The sequence below is a fragment of the Rana temporaria genome, chromosome 5, assembly GCF_905171775.1.
Source record: "Rana temporaria chromosome 5, aRanTem1.1, whole genome shotgun sequence".
NCBI classification, from domain to species: domain Eukaryota; kingdom Metazoa; phylum Chordata; class Amphibia; order Anura; family Ranidae; genus Rana; species Rana temporaria.
The window spans coordinates 183,561,869-183,578,471 of record NC_053493.1 but is presented as its reverse complement, the minus strand read 5'-3'; the positions used below and the strand labels follow the sequence as shown (position 1 = coordinate 183,578,471).

Below are 16,603 nucleotides of genomic sequence, written 5' to 3'. Positions count from 1 at the left end.
GAGGAAAAGGAAGAACCCTAATCTGGACACAAATTTACTATAAATCCTTGTTCAACGGAGAGAGGTGCTGGTTCCTTCTTTTTCATTTTCTTTTGCTTTCTTTTTTGTTATTTTTACTTTTTCCGTTTAATGGTGTAATTAAATAATATAGAGCATGTGGTTACACGCTCAATAGTAATGCTTAAATCCTCCCTGGTATGGAATACACATATGCAAGGAATTTAATATTACATAATCTGCGCAATTGATGCTAGAACATGTGCAGCAGGGATGACATTGGTCTGTTTCCATGGGTTGCAGCGTGTACCCAAAGGGGTGACCTATGGAAAAGTTGGACCTCAATGATATGTTATTCACCTATAGGTATGTAGTATTGCATTTCCTGTACTGTACAATTGTCTTATTACCTTGAAATGAGGATGTCTACTTTTGCTGTTCTTTTGACATCCACCTGCATTAATGTAGAAATGCATATGACATGTTTTCCATGTTTGTTCAATCTTATAAAATAATAAAAAACTATTGAAATTAAAATTGCACACACTCGTGGAATGGCGCCAAACTTCACTACTTAAAAATCCCCATAGGCGACGTTGCAGGGTATTGTGGGGTATTGCAGGATATTGTGGGGTATTGCAGAGTATTGTGGGGTATTGCAGAGTAGTGTGGGGTATTGCAGAGTAGTGTGGGGTATTGCAGAGTAGTGTGGGGTATTGCTGAGTATTGCACAGTAGAGTAGTCTTAGTATGGGGCAGGGATGGATGGCTGGATCTGTGACTGCATTTGTCACAGATCCAGCCCACAGCACTCGTGCTGCATCCGCTCTCTCCCCCCTCCTCTCACACTGTACCGTTCGGTACAGAGAGGGGAGGGAGGAACCAGCGTCATCACATGACGCCGGTTTGTTTACAAGTGATCGCTCCGTCATTGGACGGAGCGATCACGTGTTGAACCGCCACTATCAGCGGCAATTTACCGTGATCCTCCGGACCCAGCAGTCACAGACATTCCCGTGTGCGTCCATGGATGTCCTCCCAGAGTTAAGGAACCACCTTGTAGACGTATATCGTCTATAGGGCGGTGAGTAAGCGGTTAAAGTAGACAATCCATTAAAAGTGAAGACATGTTTGCTGATCCTACATGGGTTGTGTGTGTCTGTGTGTGTGTCTTGACTTTTAATGGAATGTCTACAATAAAAAAAAGCTGTTTTTATTCCCTGGAAGTGTGGCCATTTCTCTTCCTTTACACAATCAGTTTGGGAACCCCTTCATTATCACACTATTTTTCAGTGCCATCATAGTTTTACTGTCAGTTACTTCATCATACTTCACAAAAAAAAAAAAAACAGCTTACCTGTAAAATCCTTTTTTCTCATACACCACGGGACACAGAGCCTTTATCTTTACATAATGGGTTAAGGGTCACCAGCGGTGATTGGACACTGGCACAACCAATTGAAGACAGTTCCCCTCCATATAACCCCTCCCATCAGGGAAGCATCTCAGTTTTGTAGCAAGCAATAAGGGTTCCCATAAGAAGGGGGGACCTCTGTGTCCCGTGGTGTACTCCAAGAAAATGATTTTACAGGTAAGCCGTTTTAAAAATCCTGTTTTTTTGTATCGTACACCAAGGGACACAGAGCCTTTATCTTTACATAATGGGACGTCCCAGAGCAATGCTCCATATGAATCGGGGGGGGAGACACAGATCAAGCAGGCCGCCATGGACTAGAAGCTTTATACCACTGCCTGCAGGCGGTATCCTCCTGTCCTTTCACTTCCTCCTAATAAAATCTGGAAAATGTGTGGACTGAGGACCAAGTTGCAGCTTTATAGATCTGAGTCACCGAAACCTGGTGGTGCACTGCCCATGAAGCACTTGTCGCCCTGGTAGAGTGCGCCTTAACAGAAAAAGGAGGAGTCCTATTCTTTTATTTCCAATATTTTTTATTGAAAATAATTTTTTCCAAACAACTTACAAGCATCTGATAAGAAAGATATTACATAGGGCATTGGGTACAGCAAGGACAACTCCAATTAATTCTTATATACATATAATCATAGAATGCTCAGTCGAGAGTTGGGACATGAGGTCGCCTCTCGCCCCCCCCTCGCGATCCTTCTCAATGGTCGCTCCAGGAAGTGCGACCAGCAACTCGCCCTCCCCCCACATGAAGATATGTCCCTTTTTGTGGTTATAATGCTTATGACATTGGTACCTTACCCCATCTTGTGCATATGTGGTAGTTGGATGCAGGATGAGCACATAGGACCAATGTAACTGAGTGTCCTAGTGTACAAGTGCTATCCATAGAAACATAGTAAAACAAAATAGATAAAACAAACTAAAACAAAAACAAGACTCTCCCGCATTCAGGTCCAGGGTGACGTGTGCTTATAGACCATGACAGTATCAATTGCTTCAGATTAACATCACAACGTATAATATTGTTCGGATCCCTTTACATACATGCACCTCCCTCAAACCAGTTCAACCATTCTTTCCAATCTCGGGATATTTTATCATAGTTACCCATGGCCGAGGAGTGAAGTATTTCATATGTGCCGTGCGTATGTATGATATGTATGATTTCTGTGATCGTGGGCACTTCTGTAGATTTCCAGTGTCTCAGGATAGCGAGACGTGTCGCCAAGATAATGTTCGAAACTATGGTCCTAAACACTGTCGGTACACTATATAGGTCTAGTGAAAGTAGCGCCATAGCCGGTGATAACGTGCGATGTGCACCCGTCACTACAGCTATCAATCTCTCAGTTTGTTGCCAGACTCGGTACAGTTTGGGACATGACCACAAAATATGGCAAAGTGACCCCTTTTCGCCACAGGCCCTCCAACAAAGTGGTGAGGCTCCAGGGAAAATTCTCGACAGTCTATATGGGGTAAGGTACCATCTTAGTGTGATTTTTTGTTGCATTTCTCTTAGGTTAGTACTTCTCGTAGATGCGTAGGTGAGTTTAAATGATCTTTCCCATTCCCCGGCTGTGCACTCTATCCCCAGCTCTCTTTCCCAGGCTAGCATATGTTGAGACTTCTCACACACTAGTTTACCTTGTAGGGTGTTGTATACAATAGATATTCCACCTGTCGAGCCCTGGCAGTCCATGTAGAACCTCAAGATCCTCCTCGGTATACCGGTAAGCAAATTCGGGGTGGTTCTCCACAGGTGGTCTATTTGCATATAGGCATATTGGTCGGAGGTTGTGAGATTATGTTCTGTCTGGAGTCTGGCAAATGACCTAAGGTGGGGCCCTTCCACTATGTCCTCTACATACTGAAGCCCCCTATCTATCCAAGTTGAGACTTTTAAGCTAGGTATTAGAAGTCCCAGTGCCGACAAGGGAAGTTCCACTGGCGACACGTCCACCTCCCCTTTTGTGTCTCTAGACAAATACATCCATGCTCTTACCGAGGCCTGGATAGGTGGGGCTAATTTCGTGGTAAGTGAACCTGCCTTAGGGGCTGTCAGTAGGAAGTTCAATAAGTTCTTCTGTGGGACCTGAGTCTCTTCTAGGTGCCTCAGCCTCGGAGCCTGGCAAAAACCATTGTTTAAGTTGAGTCAGTATGGCAGCAAAATAATAATCCTGAATGTGAACGTGACCTATCCCCCCCACTTTTCTATGTTTGATTAACTTACTAAATGCACATCTCGCCCTCCCTCCCTGCCATAAGTAGTTGTTAATCAGGGATTGCATAGATTTAAAATAGGAATTTGGTATGACTATGGGGAGCGTGCGAAACAGATACAACACTTGTGGGAGGATCTGCATTTTGAAGGCAGCCAGTCTGCCCAGCCATGACAGTTCCGTTTTCGCTAAGGCCTTCAATTTGGAATTTAGTGTTTCGAGAAAGGGTGTAAAGTTGGACTTCAAAAGGTCTTTGGTGCTGGGGGTCAGGGTGATGCCTAAATAGGCAACACCCTCTTTTTTCCATACAAAGGGAACCTTCTTTCTAAGATAGCCCTCTTCCTCTGGTGGAATGCCCAAGTTTAGAATAAATGATTTAGACTCGTTAACTTTATAGTACGAGACTGTATTAAATGCTTTTAAAGCCTCATGTACCGCAGGTAAGGAGGTTTCTGCTTTTGACAGAATCAGGATAACGTCATCAGCAAAAAGGCTGATGACATGCTCCTTCCCCCCCGCTGCGATGCCTGAGATAAATAGGAAGCGAGTGGCTCCATCAAAAGATTAAAAATCAATGGCGAGAGGGGGCACCCCTGCCTTGTCCCATTAGATATGGTAAACGGGGTAGACAGGGCTCCTGCTACATATACCTGTGAGGAGGGAAGGGTATACAAAGCCATTATTGCCGAGTAGATGAATCCCCTGAACCCAAACTTATCCAATACCCTGGAGAGGAATTGCCAATGAATCCTATCAAACGCCTTCTCCGCATCCAGTGCCAGGAGCAGAGAAGGCGTTCCCCCATCAACCGCCACATGTATCACGTTGATCAAACGGCGGGTGGCATCTTATGTCTGCCGCCCCCTAGTAAATCCCGATTGGTCCCTGTCAATTAATTTGGGCAATATGTCTACTAACCTATTCGCAAGTATTTTGGCGTATATCTTTATATCGTTGTTAAACAGCGATATTGGCCTAAAATTTTAAGGGGCATCTGGTTCTTTTCCGGGTTTTGGTAGCGCCACTATCATAGCCCTCAACATCTCTGGGGGAATGAGAGATTCCGCAGCCACTGAGTTAAAAAGTTTCTCCAGATGTGGAACTAAGATATCCTGAAAGAATCTGTAATATTCTCCCGTAAAGCCATCTGGCCCCGGAGATTTATTGTTGGGGAGATTTTTGATGACATTGCCCACCTCTGTGTCTGAAATGGGGGAATTTAATTCATCCAAGTGTTCAGGAGTGAGTTTCGGGAGGTCCACCTGTCGCAGGAATGAATCTATCAATGAGATGTTCGGTTGGGGAGTATTAGGGTCATCTTTAAGATTATACAGCATGCTGTAGTATCGGCTAAAGGCATCTGCTATCTCCTGGGGGTGGTAAAGCTTAGTCTTCGTCACTGGGTGAATAATAAAAGGGATCTGCGCCCTGCGTCTCTGGCCCTTAATTTTATTAGCTAGCATTTTGCCTGCTCTGTTGCCGCTAGTATAATATTGTAGTTTCAGTCTCCTTGAAGACTTCTCAAAGTCCTCTTGGAACAACAGGCGAAGTTCAGTACGAAGTTGTGACAGTCGGGCTGTAGTATTGGGGGTCATTCTACTTTTGTTTTGCCTCTCAAGAGCCTCTATTTCCGAGATTAAGTCGGTCATATGCGCCTGCCTCAATCTCTTATTCCTTGCCCCCTGTTGGATCAATATCCCTCTTGCATATGCCTTGTGGGCATTCCAAAGTACCCCTGGGTCAGACACCGATGAGCAATTTAGTGTGAAAAATTCTCTCAATTGGCCCTCAATCCTGGACCTGGTCGGACCATCCTGGAACAGCCTAGGGTTCGCTCTCCAGATACGTGTGCCTCCCTTGTTAGTATTCTTGCCAATAGACAATGTGATCGAGGCATGGTCCGACCAAGTGATGGTGTTGATATGGGCATCCGTGCAATCAAACAATAAGCATTTATCTACTAAGAACAGATCGATTCTACTATACGTCCCATGGCAATTGGAAAAAAAAAAGAACAGTCTCTCTCATCCGCATTGAGACACCTCCAGGAGTCAAATAGTTCATGAGCCCTCAGGGAGTCTCCCAAGGATACAGGAGTCCGTTTGTGAACTGCTGTGGAGTCTACAGAGGGGTCTGGGGTGACGTTGAAATCTCCACACAGTAGAACCTTACCCTTCTCCACAGCCTTTAATTTCTTCATAACTTTATTAAAGAAACAAATCTGTCCATGGTTTGGTGCATAAATGTTCCCTATTGTGTAGGTAGTGGAGTCAATGTCACAGGTCAGGATCAAAAAACGACCCTGGGGGTCAGTCACCAGTGAGTGCAGCTTAAAAGCTACGGAATCCCTTATAGCTATCATCACTCCTTTCTTTTTCGCATCCGCATTGGCATAAAAGTAGTGTTGGAATTGGGGATGACTGCATTTAGGGGGAGAGGTCTGGGTGAAGTGAGTCTCCTGAACGCACAAGACGTCACAATGCTGGTGCATGGCTTCCTTCCACAATGAGCGTCTTTTCGCCGGGTGGTTAAGGCCCTTGGCGTTGATTGACATAAATTTTAACGCCATTTGGATGTGTGGTATGGTGAGGTGGAATAAGGTGAACATTTCTTACTCACTGTCAGAAGACCGTCTTTGGTGGTATAGGCTGTAGACACTTTTGAGGCCATCGTTTCTTCCTGTGTCCAAATGGTATGGACTCAGTGTACTCGTAGAGACGTCGGTTGGATCCGAATGGGGAGAAAAACAAGAATATAAATACAAAAGAAAAAAAAAAGTCAACGTAGGCGAATAGCCCAACTGATGAAAATTGAACAAGAGTGTGGCTCATGGCCACTCAGATAAACTAGGGTAGGAAAGTCCGAGCTGTAAGTATAGTACGGACCGCACGGACTTCTCCCTTAGCAGAAGGATATAAGACAAGTCATGCCCATCCGAGCTATTTATGGGTGCGAGCATTCCTCGAATTCACTTTGTGCCAATCCTGAGGCTGTGCAGAGCGTCCTGGATTTACTGGGTCCTGAGTTTGAGGGTCAGGTGTAATCCCCCATGTTTTAAGGAAGGCCAGGCCCCTGGTCATGGAGTCAATCACATAGTCCGTTACTTCCTTAGTGACAATCAATTTCGTCGGGAAGCCCCACTTGTAGCTAAGGTTGTGGTTCCTGAGTGCTTTCGTTATTGTGTTTAAATTCCTGCGTTTTTGCAGCGTGAATTGCGACAAGTCCGCATAAAATTGTAGACTGTCGTATGGTGCAGGGATTTTCCCCTTTGCCCTTGATGCTGCCATCAACTTTTCCTTGGTGGAGTAAAAATGAAATCTCATAATAACATCCCTGGTTATGTTCTCTGACAAGTATGAGGGTTTGGGTAGACGGTGGATTCTATCTATATTAAAGTCCAGCTCCTTCATGTCAGGGAGGGTGGCAGTCAGAAGTTGGGAGACATATTGGCGCAGATTAGCTTGTTGCACTGTCTCAGGGATCCCCCTTATCTTAACGTTGTTCCGGCTACTTCTGTCTTCTAAATCTGCATCATTTTCGTTTTAAGTGCTTCCAGCTCATCCTCCCTCCCGTCATTAGCATCCACCAGGTCATTTATTGTGTCAGCAAACTCCCCCATTTTAACTTCCACGTGTGTCACTCTTTCTGTAACTGATCCCAGTTCTCTGCTAAATTTATGGAGGCATGACACCATGTCAGTGTGTAATGAGCTTCTCAGGGAGACCAGCATCTCTTTCAGGACCGTGTCCATTACAGGCTGATTGGCCGTGGGGAAGGCATCAATGGAGTCAGGGAGTTCCCTCGTGTCCTCCCTAGATTCTTCCCCAGAAATAGATAAAGCGCTCACCTCTTCATCCGTGGCATCCACTCTGAACCTGGACTTCTCTGGGCTTCCCGAAGAGGGTGTAGGTGGAGATGTGGATGACCGAGGAGGATTGCTCCTTTTGTTATTCCTGCCGGCCGTGTGTGCCTGCGAGCGCGGGCCCGCCGTCGGCGTGGAAGTCGCTCCGGCGCCATGTTGCTTGGCCTCGAGGGGATAAAACTCCATCAGTTTCTGGGGACGGTTCCCCGTTTTTTTGGGCTTAGTCATGCCCGCTCTGTCCGGAGCCTGTTCAGCTACAATTCCGCCGTGCAGGGTGATGATTTGGCAGCTCGGATGGGCTGATAATAGCCGTTGTCAGCCTGCTATCTCCGGAGCTCCGCTCTCAAGCGTCCATTGCGGTCCCTGGCTAGCTCCGCCCCTAGTCCTATTCTTTAAAGTGGGGGTTCACCCAAAAAAAAACAACAACATTAGATTCAGGCGAGTTGTTAGAATCACAATCGGGTGTTTTTTTTAAATCTTTGCCGTACATACCGTTTTATAGATATATGTTCACCGCGGCTTCCGGGTATAATCTGCGGGACTGGGCGTTCCTAATTGATTGACAGGCTTCCGACCGTCGCATACAGCGCGTCACGAGTTGCCAAAAGAAGCCAGACTGCGAGTCGGCTCTATAAGGCGCCTGCACACCGACGTTTGGCTTCTTTCGGCAACTCGTGACGCACTGTATGCGACGGTCGGAAGCCTGTCAATTAGGAACGCCTAGTCCTGCAGATTATACCCGGAAGCCGCGGTGAACATATATCTATAAAACGGTATGTATGGCAATGATTTAAAAAAAAAAACCCACCCGATTGTGATTAACAACTCGCCTCAATCTAATGTTAAAACATTTTTTATTGGGTGAACCCCCACTTTAAACCGTAGGCTTGTATAATTGTCTGTGAAATCCACCTGGAGATAGTGGATCTTGATGCTGCTTGTCCCTTCTTGGGACCATCTGGCAAAATAAACAAAACATCTATTTTACGTATCTGAGCCGTTGACTGCAGATCCGCCTTTACTGCTCTCACAAGATCTAGAGAGTGTAATAATCTTTCCTCCGCTGTCTGCAGATCCGGAAAAAAGGAAGGCAGGACAAGGTCCTGATTTAAATGAAAATCAGACACCACCTTAGGTAAAAAAGGCAGGATGGGGGTCGTAGTACAATTTTGTCGTTATGATAAACTAAATAAGGCTCTTTACAGGAAAGAGCTGCTAATTCAGATACTCTTCTAGCCGAAGAGATGACAATCAAGAATGCCAACTTCCTGCTTAAAAAGATTCAGCAGAATCTGGCGAATCGGTTCAAAAGGTTGCTTCTGCAACACTGACAAGACAAAAAATTCAGATCCCATGGGCACAAGGGAGGCTTGACTGGCGGATTGATCCGCAGTACCCCCTGAATGAAAGTATGCAGTAGGGAATGAGATGCCAGTGGTCTTTGAAAGAAGACTGATAGACATGATATTTGACCCTTAATGGCAGGGCCGATCCCATTCTGAAAGAGGATCTAACACCATTGAAGGAGATCTGCTTCACATTTTTTTCCTTTTGCGAGGACTTTGCGATTAGCATAGCAATCTTTCCTTCCAGTTTTTCCATGACTGTCCTCAGTGACATATGCAGTCCCAGGCATCACTAGAGAAATTGTTACTCCTGATAGTGGCAATGGCTCCTCTTGTATTGGTATATCAAGATTTACAGGGGAGGAAGGTACCGAGCAGGTACGGCTAGAGCCTCCTTTCTCAGGCGGCAGTGCTTTCTTGTCTTTTTTAGTCCCTGAATTCCTTCTAAGGGAAGACATATTAACAAGCAACAAGCCAAGGTAGCAATAAGCATATACTACTGTGCTCAGTTTAGCAATCTACATAAAGTATGCAACTTAAACACACAGTTTCATGCTATAGAGTGGGTGTCTCTCTTGGTAGTGCCCTACCAACCACATAGAGCTTACATGCCCCTGCTGCTGTGTCCCCAAGGGAAGAGCTGCTTGCCTGAACAATCCCAGTTCACATTCCTTGCACGTGCACGTTTTGGATCCCCCTCCTTCTCCTCCGCCACCCCACCAATAAACCTAGGGCAGTATGGCGACTTGCCGGGATCAGGGAGAGCCTCCCCTGCTTATTCTGCTATGCTGGCATTTACCCAGCATCTGGAGGAGAGGAGCTGTGGCCACCCTAATGCAGAGCTCTGCAGCAAAAGAATGTGCTTGTCCTACGGATCTGACCCTACTCTAAATTTGAAAAAAAAGGTCCTTAAGCTTGTTCTTAGGATCCTTTTTCTCTTACCTTTATCCCCGCCGCAGGTTTTTCTGCTGAAAAATATTCAGACAGCACCAATATTCTCCCATCTCGGCAGGTTTTGTGTGCCAACCTTCAGGGATATGGGTTCTTATTTAACCCCTTCAGCGGTATTCCCGGGTCTGGCTCGGGGTGGAATTTCAGAACCAAAAGCGGTAACCCCGAGCCAGACTCGGGATCGCCTCACAGTGTCCACAGGCAGGGAATTACTCATCTTGTACCTGGATCCTGTGATGCCTCCCCACTGTGTGATCGAGCTGTCTCCTCACTCGATTCACACAGTGCTGAGTGCCGCCGAGCTCCATTCCCTGTGACGTTACAACGCACGGGGGTGGAGATTGTGCGCCAAATTCAAAAAAGTAAATACACACAATGCATACAGTATACTGTAATCTTATAGATTACAGTACTGTATGAAATAAATACACAACCCCTTTGTCCCTAGTGGTCTGCCCAGTGTCCTACATGCACTTTTATATAATAAAAACTGTTCTTTCTGCCTGGAAACTGGAGATTGTCCATAGAAACCCAAAAAGTGTCCCTTTACATCAAAAGTGGTTTTAGACCAGCTAGAAAACAGCGATAATAAATTAGAATCACTTGCAAAATTGAGCGATAGCGATTTGTGGGGAAATTCGTCATCAAACAATAAAAGTCATGACAGCGACAATTCTGCAACTGAGCAAATTTCAGTGTTTTTTTTTATTATAATTACATTATTATGTGTTATAATTATTTATAGTTATTTATTATAATTTATGATTTTGTTTTTCAAACTTTATCATACCCAAGATGTCTACTAGACTCTGGTTTGGGCAGATTTAAGTGAGTTATTCCTAAGAATTACAGGCCTACAATTTAAAACGCCAAATTTCCATGCACAATAATGGTCCCGCTTTCAGCACCTATAATCTGAAATAATCATACCACCAGGGAGGTTAAAGGATACCTCTCCCCTGGGCCTTGTAAAAAAACTCTAACCAGGACTTTTAGCTGCTGTAGCGAAAGTGCTGGACCCCAGAGCCCAGTCCGGAAGAGAGACATTACAGGCGACACCTCGTCCATGAGGCCCGGATCCCATCCAGTTTCAGCGTAACTATTAGCGTCTTGGATGGATCCCAAAGCATAGCTCCTTCTCCCCCAGAGGGTCTTCTTTAGCAGAGCTATCCTTAGCACATCCTTGTGCGTCCAACACCTTTTAGACACTGACAAAAACACTGAGGTGCTTCCCTGATGGCAGGGGTTATATGGAGGGGAACGGTCTTCAATTGGTTGTGCCAGTGTCCAATCACCGCTGGTGACCCTTAACCCATTATGTAATGACTAAGGATATGTGTCCCGTGGTGTATGAGAAAGAAAAACCTGAAGTAACTTGGCAAAGTAGCACTGCAGGTTGCAGCAGTGTGAACCAAACATACAAGCTGCTGTTCATTGTAATATTTACAAATACTCTGGTCATCTGTTGCAAGTTATTTGTGGACTGCAGTATTCCAACATAATGACGTCCCCAAACACACATCCAAGACGACCACTGCCTTGCTAAAGAAGCTGAGGGTAAAGGTGATGGACTGGCCAAGCATATCTCCAGACCTAAACCCTATTGAGCATCTGTGGGGCATCCTCAAAAACGGAAGGTGGAAGAGCGCAAGGTCTTCAACATCCACCAGCTTCTTAATGTCGACATGAAGGAGTGCAAGAAGACTTCAGTGGCAACCTGTGAAGCTCTGGTGAACTCCATGCCCAAGCGTTAAGGCAGTGCTGGAAAATAATGGAGGCCACACAAAATATTGACACTTTGGGCCCAATTTGGACATTTTGACTTAGGGGTGTACTCACTTTTGTTGCCAGTGGTTTAGACATTAAAGCGGAGCTCCACCCTAAAGTGGAACTTCCGCTCATCGGAACCCCCACCCCCCCTCCGGTGTCACATTTGACACCTTTCAGGGGGGTGCAGATACCTGTCAAAGACAGGTATTTGCACCTACTTCCGGGAGTCCTCTCTGCGTCACTTCCCACCCCCACCCGTTGTGTTATGGGAAACACTTGGCTCCCAGAACACAGTGAACCAGTGAGGACGGCGCTGCGCGACTCGCGCATGCGCCATAGGGAATCGGGCAGTGAAGCCAGAGCGCTTCACTTTCCGATTCCCTCACCGAGGATAATGGTGGAGCAGCAGAGTGACAAGCAATTGCTCATCTTTTGCTGCAGACTGCAATGTTTTGGGGCTGTGCAGGAGTTCTTCATGCCTGAATACATAGTAAGATTATATAGTAGGTGAGGTTGAAAGAATACAGTCCATCGAGTCCAACCTATGTGTGTGATTATATATATACTTTTTTTACAGCGGAGCTCCGCTTTAATGTTGTGTGTTGAGTTATTTTGAGGGGAAAGCAAATGTGCACTGTTATACAAGTTGTACACTCACTAATTTACATTGTAGCAAAGTGTAATTTCATACCCTATGATTAAGTGGCATGCACAGCCACGATACACGTGAGGGAAGTGAGCTGTTGGTGACGTCGTCTCCGCTCTCGGCCCGGAGTGGAGAAACTACTGTGTTTGATGTCTGATGTTTGAGATCCTTAACTGAAATGTGAGTGTTTACTATGTTTATATTAAAATTATGCTGACGTTTTTACACTATTGTGAACGTTATTCCTTCCATATGTGCCTTATGGGGAGTCATTGATTCAAATGAAGAGGGGCTTGTACACTGGCTAAGCGCTGCCTTTGTGGAGTGAAGGTGATCGGCAACGCTGCTGCAGTTGGAGGGAAAGATGAGCTGCCATTGGGATTTCGCATAAGGCTTACTTTAAGCCTCTTAGAGGTAAGAGGCTGGTGAGACTGGGCACATGGGGAGTGAAAAACTTTCTGAGCTAGTTCTGAGCACTGCACATTTGGAAAACGTTGTGGACTTTTTTTTTGCATGTTTGGATTTTTGATCCGGAATTTTGCACTTTTAATGCGTTTTTGCACAATTGCTAGAATATATTTATTGTTTACATTGGACTCATTTTGCACATTCAGTGGCGTTTGCTGAATTTATTTTCAATGTATGAATGCACCTGATTAGCACTTATTTATTTTTTGCATGCATGGATTTTTGATCCTGAATTTTGCACCTTTAATGCGTTTTTGCACAATTGCATTAAGATATACATATTAGTAATTTTACAATTTTATTGTTTACATTGGACCTATTTTGCACATCCAGTGTTGTTTGCTTGAATTTATTTTAAATGTATGGATGCACCTGATTAGCACTTATTATCTATCATGCACCTTATTGCTGCACATTTTTGATGTTTTTTCATGCACTTAGTGCACAGAAATTGCATGGGATTTTTCATTTTGGGATTATAGATTATTTATTTACTAATTATTATTCTTAATTAGCGAACGCCCCAACACATTACCTTTAATTAATTTCTTCAGTGTTGTCACATGAACCAATATAATAAAATATTTACAAACATGTGAGGGGTACACTCACTTTTGTTAGTTACAGTTTTCTATTATTTAATCAAAATCTATATATTTTATATCCATCTGATGCACATTTTTTGTTATCAATATGATCCTTATGAATATTGCATTATCCTAATTCAATGTGACTACATTCTTGAACTACACATATGTATATATGCACTTTTTTTGTTATGACCCTTCTGGTGTTTTTCCTTTATTTTTTGCCTGTCCTTTGTATGCTAGTAAAGTCAAAGGGAACACACAAAAAAAAAAAAAAAAAAAAAGGAGGATGATGCAGTTGACCTACATATGTATAGATGCCACTGAAATGCGTGGGGATAAACATTAGATCCACTCAACATATTACTGGCTTCATCACAGACTAGAACATATTAACTTTTAAAGTCCATTCTCACATATGGGGTCCAATACAGTGAAAATTCACTTACCAAAGGATACCTAAGGTGGCAGGGCCTGAATGTTTGCACATGACTGCATGATTGAAGTAATTAAAACTCAATCTCCACCTCAATCATTGGGCTATGTGAAAAACCCCTTTGCAAAGAGAACATTTACTAAACTTAGGGAATGGATTTGAAGTTGCACTGACTAAAATCATCCAATCATGTGGATTGTTTCTCCCCCCTTGCACAACTGAGTATTCTTTGCAACAACATTTTTCACCTTATTCAAAAAGATGTGAGCACTTGCTTGCAAAGTGAAAATGCACTTTGAAAGTACACATATCTATTTTAGTTAATCAACCACAGTGGCTTTGACATGTTTTGCAACATTTTAACAAACAAGCAGCCATTCACATCAATATCTTCTCTGAAGGATACACTTATCTACTTATGCCTTATTGTCATCAAGCCGCTATCCATTATTAATTTTAGATTTGAACTACCTCTACATAACAGAAAAATGTCAGGTGATTTATAATAAAACAAGCCTCTGGCTCCTACTGTTGATTCTCTTTAAACTGAATGCCATAATGTCTGCCAGCTCTTACCTCTCTTAGCAACAAAATGAATGAAGCAAAGTAAAACACGTAAACCATTCCCACAAGCCAGTGAAGAAACATGGTGGTACCAGGTGCAGATTGAAAGCTAAGTTCTCGGTCTCTCAGTGTGGCATCAAACATTTCCTGAAACATAAAATCCTAATTAAATACTGTAATTATGATAAACAAGCTATAATAGTAATAATATATAAGTAATAATTAGGCACACTAATTTCAAATGTGTTGGAAAACATTAATAGCCATCCCCGAGCCTTCCCAATTACCGACAATATTTGTTGAAGTTATAATAAATAAATGTTGTGCCGTTTATTTTTTCAGTGTTCACTCACAGTCTGGGAGATGTCCATGACAAGAAAAAAACAACAAAGGCACACCAGCCTACTGTATTATCGTTTGAACAAATTGTATTGAAATTATATATATATATATATATATATATATATATATATATATATATATATATATATATATATACTGTTTATAAATACTCACAATTGTGGTAGGACGATTTGCAGTAATAAACTTATTCCATAGAGACTGCAGCATGTTGAACCCGAACCACACTCCAAATGGTCATGGAGGAAGTGAATAGGGTCACTGTCGGCTGACACGTTTCAAAGCACAACGCTTCTTCATCAGAGCCCAGCAGTGTAGTGCCCTCAATGGATCCCCTTTAAATACACCCATGTTCACTCTTGTTGTTTACTATTTCTATTGTCAATTATTGAGTCTCTATTACCCCTGGGAGGTCTTCCTTGGCTTGCTTTGTGGTGCAAATTCATGTGCACATGGGTGTATTTAAAGGGGGTCCATTGAGGGTAGTACACTGCTGGGCTCTGATGAATAAGCTTTGTGTGTCGAAACACGTCAGCCGACAGTGACCCTCTTCACTTCCTCCATGAACATTTGGAGTGTGGTTTGGGTTCCACATGCTGCAGTCTCTATGGAATAAGTTTATTACTGCAAATCTTTCTACCACAATTGTGAATAGGTTTTTTATATTGTATTTCAATAACATTTGTTAAAACAGTAATACATTGGGCTGGTGTGCCTTTGTTGTTTTTTTCTTGTTTTGCTACTAGGATATCCCCATCCATGAAGGGCAGCAAAGCCTGTGTTACCATTATCGCTATGGACCTTCGATTGTCAGACAATCCACTCATGCACAGGAGCATTTGTTTTCAGATGTCTATGACACCCTGGGCTCAGTGAGCAGTGAGCTGAATGAGACTGGCTGTCAGACTAAAAACATCTAGTGCCAATAAGTAGAAAAAAAATATTACTGCAAGAAACGGCTCTGAATTGAAGGTGCATATTGCATCAGAAGCAGTTTTTTTTTTTTAATGGACTAATTATTTGCATCACATTTTGGTCAAGAGCTTGGCTTTACCTTGGTTCTAAAGTCAGAAGGTTTTATTTCATCTCAGCTCCCCCCCCCCCCTTCTATACATACCTGCACCCCATCTTGATCCAGCGATGTTACACAAGAGTCTCGGGCTCATTGGCTGAGTCAGCAGCGAGGCAACCTTGGCTCTCACTGTTGTCAATATAAGTGAAGCCAATGAAGAGAGAGAGAGGGTGAGACGGAGCTGCGGCTCCATGTCTGAATTGACACAACAGCGGCCTGACTCAGGTGTCCCCATAGGAAGTTGCTTGCTCTGGAGGCAGATGCCAGGAGCACCGGAAAAATAACAGAGAAGAGAAGGATCTGGGCTGCTCTGCGTAAAACCAATGCACAGAGCAGTATAACCATAGCTCCCAAGTGTCCCTGATTTCAAGGTACTGTCCCTGATTTGGAGCAATGTCCCTCTGTCCCTCATTCCTCTTCATGTGTCCCTCATTTTGGTCTGATCTAAATAGATGTTTTTAAAATACACTTTTTTTCTATCAAAAAATGTTTCCCAGTGCTAAACCTTTCATCCGATTTCTAAATTGCTGTATTTGTAAATTCTGAAAGACAATATAAAGGAATAGTAGTGGTAAAAAAAAAAAAGGCCCTATGGGTTTAACCAATCTTGTGTATTGTACAATTCTCCTTTAAGGGGGTGTGGCAAGGGGTGTGTCCTATGCCTGCATACTTTTGCTGATATGTGTCCCTCATTACCATTTCAAAAAGTTCAGAGGTATGGTATAACATTATTGTTATTTTTAAAATTACTTTAGTATCACTTTAACCACTTAAAAACCTACTAACACCGATATACGTCAGCAGAATGGCATGGCTGGGCACAGGCACGTACCTGTACGTCGCCTTTAAGAGCCCAGTCGTGGGTCGCGTGCACCACAGGTGGCACGCTCGCCACCC

At 43.6% G+C, this 16,603-nt stretch overlaps 1 protein-coding gene across 4 annotated transcripts in view; it reads right to left on the bottom strand.

Annotated features, from left to right (window-relative positions):
* MARCHF6 (membrane associated ring-CH-type finger 6) overlaps positions 1 to 16,603 on the bottom strand; it is a 1,325,445-nt gene that overhangs the window by 415,711 nt on the left and 893,131 nt on the right. For all 4 annotated transcript variants that reach the window (XM_040351967.1, XM_040351966.1, XM_040351964.1 and 1 more), the window contains one exon: positions 14,287 to 14,421. In XM_040351967.1, the coding sequence (XP_040207901.1) occupies positions 14,287 to 14,421 (135 nt within the window). The remainder of the gene's footprint in view (positions 1 to 14,286; positions 14,422 to 16,603) is intronic.